Below are 11,917 nucleotides of genomic sequence, written 5' to 3' on the forward strand. Positions count from 1 at the left end.
TCGACCCGCCACTCTCACTCAGATATTTGTTGCTTTTTCATCACCCTTCTTCAACAGGACGCCGAGACAGGCACGAAGGAAGGACGAGGGAGGTAAATTTTCCACCTTTGTTCTCTCGACGTTCCAGTCTCCACTTGGGTTTCTAGGAAACTTCAGGTGGGCACCATGTGCTCGCTTTCTTGATCATGGCGAATCGTTTTCTTGATGCAATCTGTGGGTTTTGTGAGTCCACAATCTGCACAGAGCGCGCGAGTTAATGTGCTCGTGCCTCTAATTTGCGACTGTAATCTCATCAATGTGTGAACGTATTGGGAACAATGCGAACTCAAACAAGTAAAAGCCAACTCTGATTCAGCTTGTCTCTGCGTGACGCCTCTGAATTGTGATTGGTAATAGTTGTTCTTGTAGTCTTGATTAGGACTTTCTTGTACATTGATTGTTGTCCTTTTATAGAGTTTTAAGGAAATATGCTGACGTGAATGTTGAGGTCTATCCTTCATGGTGGTCCGACCAAGAATAGTTTCTTAGGATGGAAAGCAACATAGTTGTTTCCAAAACTCTTATTATCCTTGTAGAGGCACAGCTCAGATAGTCAACCACGTTGTAGCGAGAATTTCCAAGTGGTTACCTGTTGACTTCTCATACGCTTTTATATCTTGATCTACGAAAGTGTTTTGAATTCTCATCTTAAGAGCGAACATCGTTTCTGAAAGCAATCAACAGCAGCATTTCTTTTGGTCTTGAAGAAGTCATTCTGTGCCCAGCCCTCCGAAGCTTTGCTCCTGAAAAGATGTAATTCCTTGTCTCTGCGTGTGTGATTAAAATTTGCAATTCCTAATTCCTAAATGGTGGTGGGTGCATCTTATAATTCCTAAATGATCCCTATAGGGACAATCCTACTCTTGCTCTCCATTGCTCCTGATGCATGTTATTGTGTAAAATATTATGTGCTTTTGATATATAATCTGGCCTGGGATAATTAGTGTTTTTACAAAACGTCCACTTAAATTACTGAAATATGCATACTTGTTCTGTCTATGATACTTTGGCACATGATCATCTTGGGTGAATTATTTCGTCGCATCTGTTTCCTTTTCAGAGTTATCTGGAGTGGTTGGTATGGCGTTCGATGTCTCGCCTTTGTTGTTGTCTCATAGGAATCGTAGTACTTTAGGCTCTAATGGGGATCATCTACTTGATGTTGCAAAAAGTTTGCTGATATTATGACTTATTATTATCTGCACAAAAAGAATTGGATGTGCCTCTAATTTGTCAGTGTATATTCATCAACGTTTTCAACCCAAGAGACTAAGTATAGCCTTGATGAGTAAAGCAAAGTTTTTTTTTGGTCAAAATAAAGCAAAGTTAGATTTAGCTTTCCTTACACAAGGACAAAGATAAGGGCTTCAGACTAACATTGTTTCTGTTTATGCATTAGCTGCAGTAGCAATAAGGATTGAGTGCAGAATCCTTTTCTAGCTATTTGGAAGATATTTGTGACATGACTTGTAAGGTCTATCCAAACTCCAAAAAGTGGTCCAAGCATTTCCTTTTTCTCCTCAAAATCCACTTATATATATTATTTTATATAATTATTTTTTTCCTCAATCGGTCTTGCTTTTATTTTATTTATTTTTTGGGTTCATCGACCGCCGATCCCAACTAGTTTGGGATAAAGGTGATGTTGATGTTGAAGATGATTTCTGTGTAAGGTTAGAAATTTACATAAATGTCAATTTATGGGAGGAAAATTAAATTGGTTGTACTGTCGATTCCCTTAGCTGGTCACTTCTATATTTATGACACACACCACAAACAAAGTTGCAGGCTAAGGTCTTTTAATGGGACATTGAATTAAATGCATTTACAGTGCGGGTTGTTCTTATAAGAAGTCTCTTATATTCATCATCCTCCAGCCATTTTTCCATCCATCTTCTGATATACAGTTACTGGCGGTAACTCTCTCTCACATTGTCCAAGTTTTATGGCATTCTTTCTCTGTTCCTTGACTTAATCGATCTTTCTTTCTCTAAATGATGCCATACCCTTTCTCTTATTGCGATTTAGTTTGCTTGAGGTGCACGAAATTTGGAGCTTTTTTCTGCGTCAATTGTTTGTTATGATATGCTTGGCATTAGATATTTCGCCTTTCCGTACACACATTGGTTAGGACTTAGAAGTAATGGTATAAGGAATGCAAAATACTATTTGAGCAGCATGAGCTGATGAGAGGTAATTTGCTGCTGCTTTTTGTGGACGATTCTTTTTCATGAGACACTTTCCGGGATTCTTCTTCTACTTGACATCCTGTGTGTCCTCTGTTTATCTGAATGGAAATGGTCTTTCATCTAAATGTATTTTTTTTTTCTTTCACTGATCTTGTGGTTCAGTTGAAAGTAAGATAAGATGGGTAATCTACTCTGCTGCATTCAAGTTGACCAATCCACCGTAGCTATTAAGGAGAGATTTGGCAAGTTTGAAGAAGTAATGGAACCTGGGTGCCATTGTCTTCCTTGGTTTCTTGGAAGTAAGCTCGCTGGCAATCTCTCACTCCGATTGCAGCAGTTGGATGTAAAATGTGAAACTAAGACCAAGGTTTGTTCAACCATGTAAATTTGTGTTGCAAAGTTATCTCCTTTTTATTGTGCAAACTTCCATCAGCATCTAAATTTTATTCTAGAGGATTTTGCTATAGTGCACAAATGCACCCGTGATCATCTTACTGGGAAACAAAAACATGTTTAAATTAGCACGTCGCTCTTTAAATATCCCGTGCTCTAACCATCATGAAAACTACATTTTCGGAATTAAACTAGCTTTCATGTTTTTATCTAGAAGTATTAGTACGGGTTTATTAATGTTAACTAATTTGTGAATTTAGAGTTGAATGTTGATGAATTAGTCAGTTTCCTTTTCTAGTTTCAGTTTTGTCACATCTTGTCACTTGTTAACAGTGGCACGTAAATGCTTGAATGGGCAATGACCGATATTCTTCTCACAGGACAATGTTTTCGTTAATGTTGTTGCATCTGTGCAATATCGAGCCCTTGCAGGCAAAGCAAATGATGCCTTTTACAAGCTCAGCAACACAAGGAGTCAGATCCAGGCCTACGTGTTCGATGGTATATGCCAAATGAATTTCATCAAATCCATACAAATATAATATTGGAGCAAATTTATGGTCCAAGTAACATATTTGAGTCCTTTAATTAACACTTCGAGTAAGCAACAGTTATTGCATTCTTTTTTTTTTCTTATCAATCATTGCAGTGATCAGAGCTAGTGTTCCAAAGCTAAACTTGGATGACGCTTTTGAGCAGAAGAATGAAATTGCCAAAGCTGTCGAAGATGAACTTGAAAAGGTTGTCCACTCTAGACTCCTTGATATTATTATGAGAGTTAATCTGACCTGGAGTTCTTTAAATTTCGCAGGCCATGTCGGCCTATGGATACGAAATTGTGCAAACCTTGATCGTTGACATTGAACCGGATGAGCGTGTTAAGCGAGCTATGAATGAAATCAATGCAGGTAACTGCAAAGTTCTTGAAATCCTTGAAATTTCAATCGCCAATTGATCCTAGATAATTGTTCAATATCGTAAAATTTCTGAAATGGTTAGTGATACATGTCGTTTGCAGCTCTAAGAGGCCATATGTCAAAGGTTTAAAGTTGTACTCACTTACTATGATTATCACTAAATACGGCAGCTGAAAACTGTGATAAATTTGATATGTGGTCTCCTTTCTTAACCAGTACCTAGTAAATCTCATGCTTATGGAGGACAAGAGAAGGATTTGCATGAAGCTCAACTATTGGAACCTTTTTTTTCATCTGCATTGGATGAGAAATTAGACTTTGTTTGGTGCTTAAAAGCTGCTTATCAGTAACATAAAAGTATATTTTGATCTGCATCAAATTCAAGTTTACTGCAAGTTTTGATTTTGTTTTGGTAGTCTATCTCCAACAATTTCATCTTTTTCAGCTGCAAGAATGAGGGTTGCAGCAAACGAGAAGGCTGAAGCGGAGAAAATTCTGCAAATCAAGAGAGCTGAAGGCGAGGCCGAGTCCAAGTACCTTTCTGGGCTGGGTATTGCTCGCCAGCGTCAGGCCATTGTGGATGGTTTAAGGGATAGTGTCCTTGGCTTCTCAGAGAATGTCCCGGGAACAACTGCAAAGGATGTCATGGACATGGTTCTCGTGACTCAATACTTTGACACCATGAAGGAAATCGGCGCGGCATCAAAATCTTCTGCCGTGTTCATTCCCCATGGTCCCGGTGCAATCCGTGATGTGGCCACCCAGATCCGTGATGGTCTTCTCCAAGCGTCGACACAGTGATTGTGATAGTATAAGTCTGTTTTGGCCTCTAAATAATTGAGATATGAACTGTTCTGTCTCAGCCAGTGTAGATATTTGCTTCAGAGTGCTAGAAACTACCATGTTTATAGGATGATCTATGCTTTTACATTTGGTTCTTATATCTGAGAATTTGGTACTGCAAATATGCATCTTAATCTATGATCTACTTAAGATGTTAGCTCTTCCATTTCCCTTTTTTTCAGTCAATAGTAAGATATCTTAAACCTTACGCAGTTGCTTTGTGATATGCTCCAACAGATAAGGTCCATTTTGTTGTGAAAAGCCAATTCACGCAATGCTATTTTCAGAAGATAATTAGTGATCAGGGTAGAACTGTTCAAACTGGTCTCATTACATCTTCTAGTACTTCTTCAAGAAAATTTTCCTCTGAAGAGTCTTAAATGGTGGTTTACATTGTGTCCTCGCTGCGTGTTTGTAACTATTTTCGATGCTATGCTTGTGCTCCTGAGCCTGATCCGTCGTAAACCTATACCGTTCATTGAGTGCATTTGGTTTCTTAAAGTTCCTTTCTTTTGAAAATTTGATCCGGGAAGATGAGACTTGATGGACTTGTTTTCGCCCTGAAAGTAACGATGAACAGGGCAACTAAATGAATGGTCATTATTTCATGTTCTTGAGGGTGCTCTTATTGCCGACTACATCTGAGACATATAACCTCCGGATAGTAAATCATTCAAGTGCTTTCTCATGGCCACCCAGATTGAGTTTACACGATACCCAGACCCCGAGAGAGAATGCTAAAGCAGCCGTAATGAGAACTCCCCGGTTCCTGTTAAGCATCTTCATTGCGCTGCTGAAGATGCTCCTCTCTTCTCCCCATTTCTCGATGATCTCATTGCTGTAGCGACATTCTCCACTAGGTTTTCTCCCTCTTGCTTCGCTCTCGGGTGGCTTGTGGGCTTCGTCATGGCTTTCTTTGTTCGAGTCTTGCTCATGGTGCACGGTCTCTTCCTTCTCCACCACGGTTGTAGCTCGCTTAGGCACCGTCACGGTGAGAATTCCATCTTCAATTCTTCCGCTCGTGTTAAGGATGTCCAAGTTCTCCGGAACTTTGAAGGTTTCTTCGAAGAAAATGTATTTGTTGTCTTTCACCAGTCTTTCCCCGCTGACCGTTATGTGATCGGTGCTATCGGTCTGAATCTTGATGTCATCTTTCTTGAAATCTACAATTTCTCGAGTGGGGGAGGAAAATCAGATCAGAACCCAGCATCATCAGTGTAGGCTTGGAGGGAAATTCTAACAGCTCACGAGGATCATTTTAGATGTAATTTCTCAAAGTCTTCTTCTACATAAAGTAGTTATGGGAGACTGATTAGAACATGAACTTCGTGATCTCCTCTTATTTTTCACTTCTTACGTGGGAAGGAAGAGAGCGAAAAATCATAGCACTCCCAGAATAATGTTGCCGCGAACAGCTCTAAGAATATTTTCAATGAAAGCAGGAATGGTCGGCACTTTGCCGAAACTGAACTCATCATGTCGAAACATGGTGTTTCACTGCATACAAAATGGTTAAAGAAATCATCATCACACAGTTTCCGTACCAGGAAGATCAACAAGGAGGTAATGGCAATTCGAGTCCTCGACCCACTCGGAAGAAGGTTTGAACTCTTCAACCGTATGGTCTTTGGAGCGCGTTCTGGCTGCAATACTCGCCATTTTTTCCCGAAGTTTTTTGAGATTAACTCGAGCTTCTCCGTGTTATCTAATGGTGTTATGCCGAGTTCATTTATAGCAGTAGATTGCTGTTGGAAGATATAGTGTTCTGGATGCGTAGAAATACAGAGATAGATTTCCTTGTAAGATTAGATAATCTTTTATTCCAAACCTATTCATCTAACCCTAAGAACAGATGTGTCAAACTCAAGCAAAGGGACGATTCTTTGCTTTCCTTGTGAAGAAGTACAAGCGTGCATAAACTCGCGTCGGGCTACCTTTGATCCCGCTTGATCGAACCAAAGAAAGATAGGACGAAAAATCAATGTGAACTCAAAACGAATGTTTGTAATTATCCATGGATAGAAAGAATGACCGAGAAACATCGCGCATTTGCGACTTGATATTGAATTGGAACATCCTAAGAGATCCCAGGTGTAGTTTTCAGTGAAAAGTTGTTTTTTTTTTCCTTCTGACTTTTTGTCCTTTTTCTTTGACCAACTATATTCTTTCTATTTGAAGCAATATTGCACTGCAAAATTAAAATAATATCTAGATTCGGGCATGTTGATAGATATTGCACTTTATTCAGTCTCAACACATTATTAGGTCTTCACAATCTATGCTTTGCCTATGTTTATCCGACTCTAAATCAACAGTTTATCAAACAGTAAATTGGATATGACAAAATCCTTAAATTTCTTATCATATTCTATCTAGTCTTGTCATTACTAGAAATCCGCACAACCATACGCAACCTCACTTCTTTTCTTTTTTCGCTCTTTTGGTGCATGATTAAGCGTCACGGGAGACTTAGATAGGTTCATGGGCTGGAAATCTGGGAAACAATCGAGTTGTTTACGGTTCGATTGCTCGATTGAGCCTTGAGCTTACTAGTTTTAATTGGGAACTCAACCGACTAGGCCGATTTACGTGTAGAATCGGTCTTGATCAGGGCATTAACTTTTTCCTAAAAGGTTTTGCAAATAACAAGTGAACAACTTGTAGTGAAAAAGGAAAAAAAGGCAAAATTTCAAAGAAGGGCCCGAAGTCCTTTCATTTTCTCAAATAAAGGTCCCAAGTGAACTATGTTTCAAATAAGAACTTGAAGTACTATCATTTTTTCAAACTAGGGCATGAAATGAACGTTATTTCTAATAAGGGCCTGAAATGGCCATGAAATCTCAAAAAATGGCTTGATTTCAAGGGCATTTCGGTCTTTTTCCTTATTTGATTTTTTATTAGATTTTTCTTTTTTCTAATTCCTTAAAAATATTTAAGAAATACGGGTTGGGTATGGGTTTGTTCAACCACGTAAATTTGCATTGCAAAGTTATCTTCTTTTTATGTGCAAACTTCCATCAGCATCTAAATTTTATTCTAGAGGATTTTGCTATAGTGCACAAATGCACCCGTGATCATCTTACTGGGAAACAAAAACATGTTTAAATTAGCACGTCGCTCTTTAAATATCCTGTGCTCAAACCATCATGAAAACTACATTTTCGGAATTAAACTAGCTTTCATGTTTTTATCTAGAAGTATTAGTACGGGTTTATTAATGTTAACTAATTTGTGAATTTAGAGTTGAATGTTGATGAATTAGTCAGTTTCCTTTTCTAGTTTCAGTTTTGTCACATCTTGTCACTTGTTAACAGTGGCATGTAAATGCTTGAATGGGCAATGACCGATATTCTTCTCACAGGACAATGTTTTCGTTAATGTTGTTGCATCTGTGCAATATCGAGCCCTTGCAGGCAAAGCAAATGATGCCTTTTACGAGCTCAGCAACACAAGGAGTCAGATCCAGGCCTACGTGTTCGATGGTATATGCCAAATGAATTTCGTCAAATCCATACAAATATAATATTGGAGCAAATTTATGGTCCAAGTAACATATTTTAGTCCTTATTAACACTTCGAGTAAGCAACAGTTATTGCATTCTTTTTTTTTTCTTATCAATCGTTGCAGTGATCAGAGCTAGTGTTCCAAAGCTAAACTTGGATGACGCTTTTGAGCAGAAGAATGAAATTGCCAAAGCTGTCGAAGATGAACTTGAAAAGGTTGTCCACTCTAGACTCCTTGATATTATTATGAGAGTTAATCTGACCTGGAGTTCTTTAAATTTCGCAGGCCATGTCGGCCTATGGATACGAAATTGTGCAAACCTTGATCGTTGACATTGACCCGGATGAGCGTGTTAAGCGAGCTATGAATGAAATCAATGCAGGTAACTGCAAAGTTCTTGAAATCCTTGAAATTTCAATCGCCAATTGATCCTAGATAATTGTTCAATATCGTAAAATTTCTGAAATGGTTAGTGATACATGTCGTTTGCAGCTCTAAGAGGCCATATGTCAAAGGTTTAAAGTTGCACCCACTTACTGTGATTGCACTAAATACGGCAGCTGAAAACTGTGATAAATTTGATATGTGGTCTCCTTTCTTAACCAGTACCTAGTAAATCTCATGCTTATGGAGGACAAGAGAAGGATTTGCATAAAGCTCAACTATTGGAACCTTTTTTTTCATCTGCATCAGACGAGAAATTAGACTTTGTTTGGTGCTTAAAAGCTGCTTATCAGTAACATAAAAGTATATTTTGATCTGCATCAAATTCAAGTTTACTGCAAGTTTTGATTTTGTTTTGGTAGCCTATCTCCAACAATTTCATCTTTTTCAGCTGCAAGAATGAGGGTTGCAGCAAACGAGAAGGCTGAAGCGGAGAAAATTCTGCAAATCAAGAGAGCTGAAGGCGAGGCCGAGTCCAAGTACCTTTCTGGGCTGGGCATTGCTCGCCAGCGTCAGGCCATTGTGGATGGTTTAAGAGATAGTGTCCTTGGCTTCTCAGAGAATGTCCCGGGAACAACTGCAAAGGATGTCATGGACATGGTTCTCGTGACTCAATACTTTGACACCATGAAGGAAATCGGCGCGGCATCAAAATCTTCTGCCGTGTTCATTCCCCATGGTCCCGGTGCAATCCGTGATGTGGCCACCCAGATCCGTGATGGTCTTCTCCAAGCGTCGACACAGTGATTGTGATAGTATAAGTCTGTTTTGGCCTCTAAATAATTGAGATATGAACTGTTCTGTCTCAGCCAGTGTAGATATTTGCATCAGAATGCTAGAAACTACCATGTTTATAGGATGATCTATGCTTTTACATTTGGTTCTTATATCTGAGAATTTGGTACTGCAAATATGCATCTTAATCTATGATCTACTTAAGAAGTTAGCTCTTCCATTTCCCTTTTTTTCAGTCAATAGTAAGATATCTTAAACCTCACACAGTTGCTTTGTGATATGCTCCAACAGATAAGGTTCATTTTGTTGTGCAAAACCAAGTCAGGCAATGCTATTTTCAGAAGATAATTAGTGATCAGGGTAGAACTGTTCAAACCGGTCTCATTACATCTTCAGCACTTCTTCAAGAAATTTTTCCTCTGAAGAGTCTTAAATGGTGGTTTACATTGTGTCCTCGCTGCGTGTTTGTAACTATTTTCGATGCTATGCTTGTGCTCCTGAGCCAGATCCGTCGTAAACCTATACCGTTCATTGAGAGCATTTGGTTTCTTAAAGTTCCTTTCTTTTGAAAATTTGATCCGGGAAGATGAGACTTGATGGACTTGTTTTTGCCCTGAAAGTAACGATGAACAGGGCAACTAAATGAATGGTCATTATTTCATGTTCTTGAGGGTGCTCTTATTGCCGACTACTTCTGAGACATATAACCTCTGGATAGTAAATCATTCAAGTGCTTTCTCATGGCCATCCAGATTGAGTTTACACGATACCCAGATCCCGAGAGAGAATGCTAAAGCAGCCGTAATGAGAACCCCCCGGTTCCTGTTAAGCATCTTCATTGCGCTGCTGAAGATGCTCCTCTCTTCTCCCCATTTCTCAATGATCTCATCGCTGTAGCGACATTCTCCGCTAGGTTTTCTCCCTCTCGCTTTGCTCTCGGGTAGCTTGTGGGCTTCGTCGTGGCTTTCTTTGTTCAAGTCTTGCTCATGGTGCACGGTCTCTTCCTTCTCCACCACGGTTGTAGCTCGCTTAGACACCGTCACGGTGAGAAGTCCATCTTCAATTCTTCTGCTCGTCTTAAGGATGTCCGAGTTCTCCGGAACTTTGAAGGTTTCTTCGAAGAAAATGTACTTGTTGTCTTCCACCAGTCTTTCCCCGCTGACCGTTATGTAATCGGCGCTATCGGTCTCAATCTTGATGTCATCTTTCTTGAAATCTACAATTTCTCGAGTGTGGGAGGAAATCAGATCAAAACCCAGCATCATCAGTTTAGGCTTGGAGGGAAATTCTAACAGCTCACGAGGATCATTTTAGATGTAATTTCTCAAAGTCTTCTTCTACATAAAGTGGTTATGGGAGACTGATTAGAACATGAACTTCGTGATCTCCTCTTATTTTTCACTTCTTACGTGGGAAGGAATAGAGCGAAAAATCATAGCACTCCCAGAATAATGTTGCCGCGAACAGCTCTAAGAATATTTTCAATGAAAGCAGGAATGGTCGGCACTTTGCCGAAACTGAACCCATCATATCGAAACATGGTGTTTCGCTGCATACAAAATGGTTAAAGAAATCATCATCACACTGTTTCCATACCAGGAAGATCAACAAGGAGGTAATGGCAATTCGAGTCCTCGATCCACCCGGCAGAAGGTTTGAACTCTTCAACCGTATGGTCTTTGGAGCACGTTCTGGCTGCAATACTCGCCATTTTTTCCCGAAGCTTTTCGAGATTAACTCGAGCTTCTTCGTGTTATCTAATGGTGTTATGCCGAGTTCATTTATAGCAGTAGATTGCTGTTGGAAGATATAGTGTTCTGGATGCGTAGAAATACAAAGATAGATTTCCTTGTAAGATTAGATAATCTTTTATTCCAAACCTATTCATCTAACCCTAAGAACAGATGTGTCAAACTCAAGCAAAGGGACGATTCTTTGCTTTCCTTGTGAAGAAGTACAAGGGTGCATAAACCCGCGTCGGGCTACCTTTGATCCCGCTTGATCGAACCAAAGAAAGATGGGACGAAAAATCAATGTGAACTCGAAACGAATGTTTGTAATTATCCATGGATAGAAAGAATGACCGAGAAACATCACGCATTTGTGACTTGTTATTGAATTGGAACATCCTAAGAGATCCCCAGGTGTAGTTTTCAGTGAAAAGTGGTATTTTTTTTTTCCTTCTAAATTTTTGTCCTTTTTCTTTGACCAACTATATTCTTTCTATTTGAAGCTATATTGCATTGCAAAATTAAAATAATATCTAGATTTGGGCATGTTGACAGATATTGCACTTTATTCAGTCTCAACACATTTTTGGGTCTTCACAATCTATGCTTTGCCTCTGTTTATCCGACTCTAAATCCACAATTCATCAAACAAGAGATTGGATATGACATAATCCTTAAATTTCTTATCATATCCTATCTAGTCTTGTCTTTACTAGAAATCCGGACGACCATATGCAACCTCACTTCTTTTCTTTTTTCCCTCTTTTGGTGCATGATTAAATGTCACAGGAGACTTAGATAGGTTCATGGGCTGGAAATCTGGGAAACAATCAGGTTGTTTATGGTTTGATTGCTCGATTGGGCCTTGAGCTTACTAGTTTTAATTGGGAACTCAACGGACTAGGCCGATTTACGTGTAGAATCGGTCTTGATCGGGGCATTAACTTTTTCCTAAAAGGTTTTGCAAATAACAAGTGAACAACTTGTAGTAAAAAAGGAAAAAAAGGGAAAATTCTAAAGAAGGGCCCGAAGTCATTTCATTTTCCCAAATAAAGGTCCCAAGTGAACTATGTTTCAAATAAGGGCATGAAGTATTATCATTTTTTCAAACTAGAGCATGAA

General features: G+C 39.2%; 4 protein-coding genes across 9 annotated transcripts; 2 read left to right on the forward strand and 2 right to left on the reverse strand.

The window, feature by feature from the left end:
- LOC115734892 (hypersensitive-induced response protein-like protein 1) lies at window positions 1-4,551 on the forward strand. 6 transcript variants are annotated; one of them, XM_030665868.2, is made up of 6 exons: window positions 1-92; window positions 2,391-2,595; window positions 3,002-3,122; window positions 3,271-3,362; window positions 3,433-3,529; window positions 3,984-4,551. In XM_030665868.2, the coding sequence occupies exons 2-6, from the start codon at window positions 2,407-2,409 to the stop codon at window positions 4,337-4,339; spliced, it is 855 nt and encodes a 284-aa protein (XP_030521728.1). In that variant the 5' UTR covers window positions 1-92; window positions 2,391-2,406; the 3' UTR covers window positions 4,340-4,551. The 6 variants fall into 6 exon arrangements, with proteins under 6 accessions (XP_030521728.1, XP_030521730.1, XP_048139060.1 ...); XM_030665870.2 differs by having other exon boundaries at window positions 7-92; window positions 2,377-2,595; XM_048283103.1 differs by lacking the exon at window positions 1-92 and adding an exon at window positions 104-389 and having other exon boundaries at window positions 2,377-2,595.
- Window positions 4,552-4,954: 403 nt separating this feature from the next.
- On the reverse strand, window positions 4,955-6,066 carry LOC115734918 (22.7 kDa class IV heat shock protein-like). The gene is made up of 2 exons (XM_030665924.2): window positions 5,926-6,066; window positions 4,955-5,544 (listed from the first exon to the last, which is right to left on the reverse strand). Exons 1-2 carry the CDS (start codon window positions 6,038-6,040, stop codon window positions 5,051-5,053), a joined length of 609 nt encoding a protein of 202 aa, XP_030521784.1. The 5' UTR covers window positions 6,041-6,066; the 3' UTR covers window positions 4,955-5,050.
- A 1,267-nt stretch (window positions 6,067-7,333) lies between these two features.
- LOC115734718 (hypersensitive-induced response protein-like protein 1) lies at window positions 7,334-9,176 on the forward strand. The gene is made up of 5 exons (XM_030665615.2): window positions 7,334-7,351; window positions 7,743-7,863; window positions 8,010-8,101; window positions 8,172-8,268; window positions 8,722-9,176. Exons 1-5 carry the CDS (start codon window positions 7,334-7,336, stop codon window positions 9,075-9,077), a joined length of 684 nt encoding a protein of 227 aa, XP_030521475.2. The 3' UTR covers window positions 9,078-9,176.
- Window positions 9,177-9,704: 528 nt separating this feature from the next.
- Window positions 9,705-10,861, reverse strand: LOC115734919 (22.0 kDa heat shock protein-like). The gene is made up of 2 exons (XM_030665925.2): window positions 10,662-10,861; window positions 9,705-10,281 (listed from the first exon to the last, which is right to left on the reverse strand). The coding sequence occupies exons 1-2, from the start codon at window positions 10,774-10,776 to the stop codon at window positions 9,788-9,790; spliced, it is 609 nt and encodes a 202-aa protein (XP_030521785.2). The 5' UTR covers window positions 10,777-10,861; the 3' UTR covers window positions 9,705-9,787.
- Between the last annotated feature and the right edge of the window lie 1,056 nt (window positions 10,862-11,917).

Source organism: Rhodamnia argentea, chromosome 7 (assembly GCF_020921035.1).
Source record: "Rhodamnia argentea isolate NSW1041297 chromosome 7, ASM2092103v1, whole genome shotgun sequence".
In the NCBI taxonomy this organism is placed as follows: Eukaryota; Viridiplantae; Streptophyta; class Magnoliopsida; order Myrtales; family Myrtaceae; genus Rhodamnia; species Rhodamnia argentea.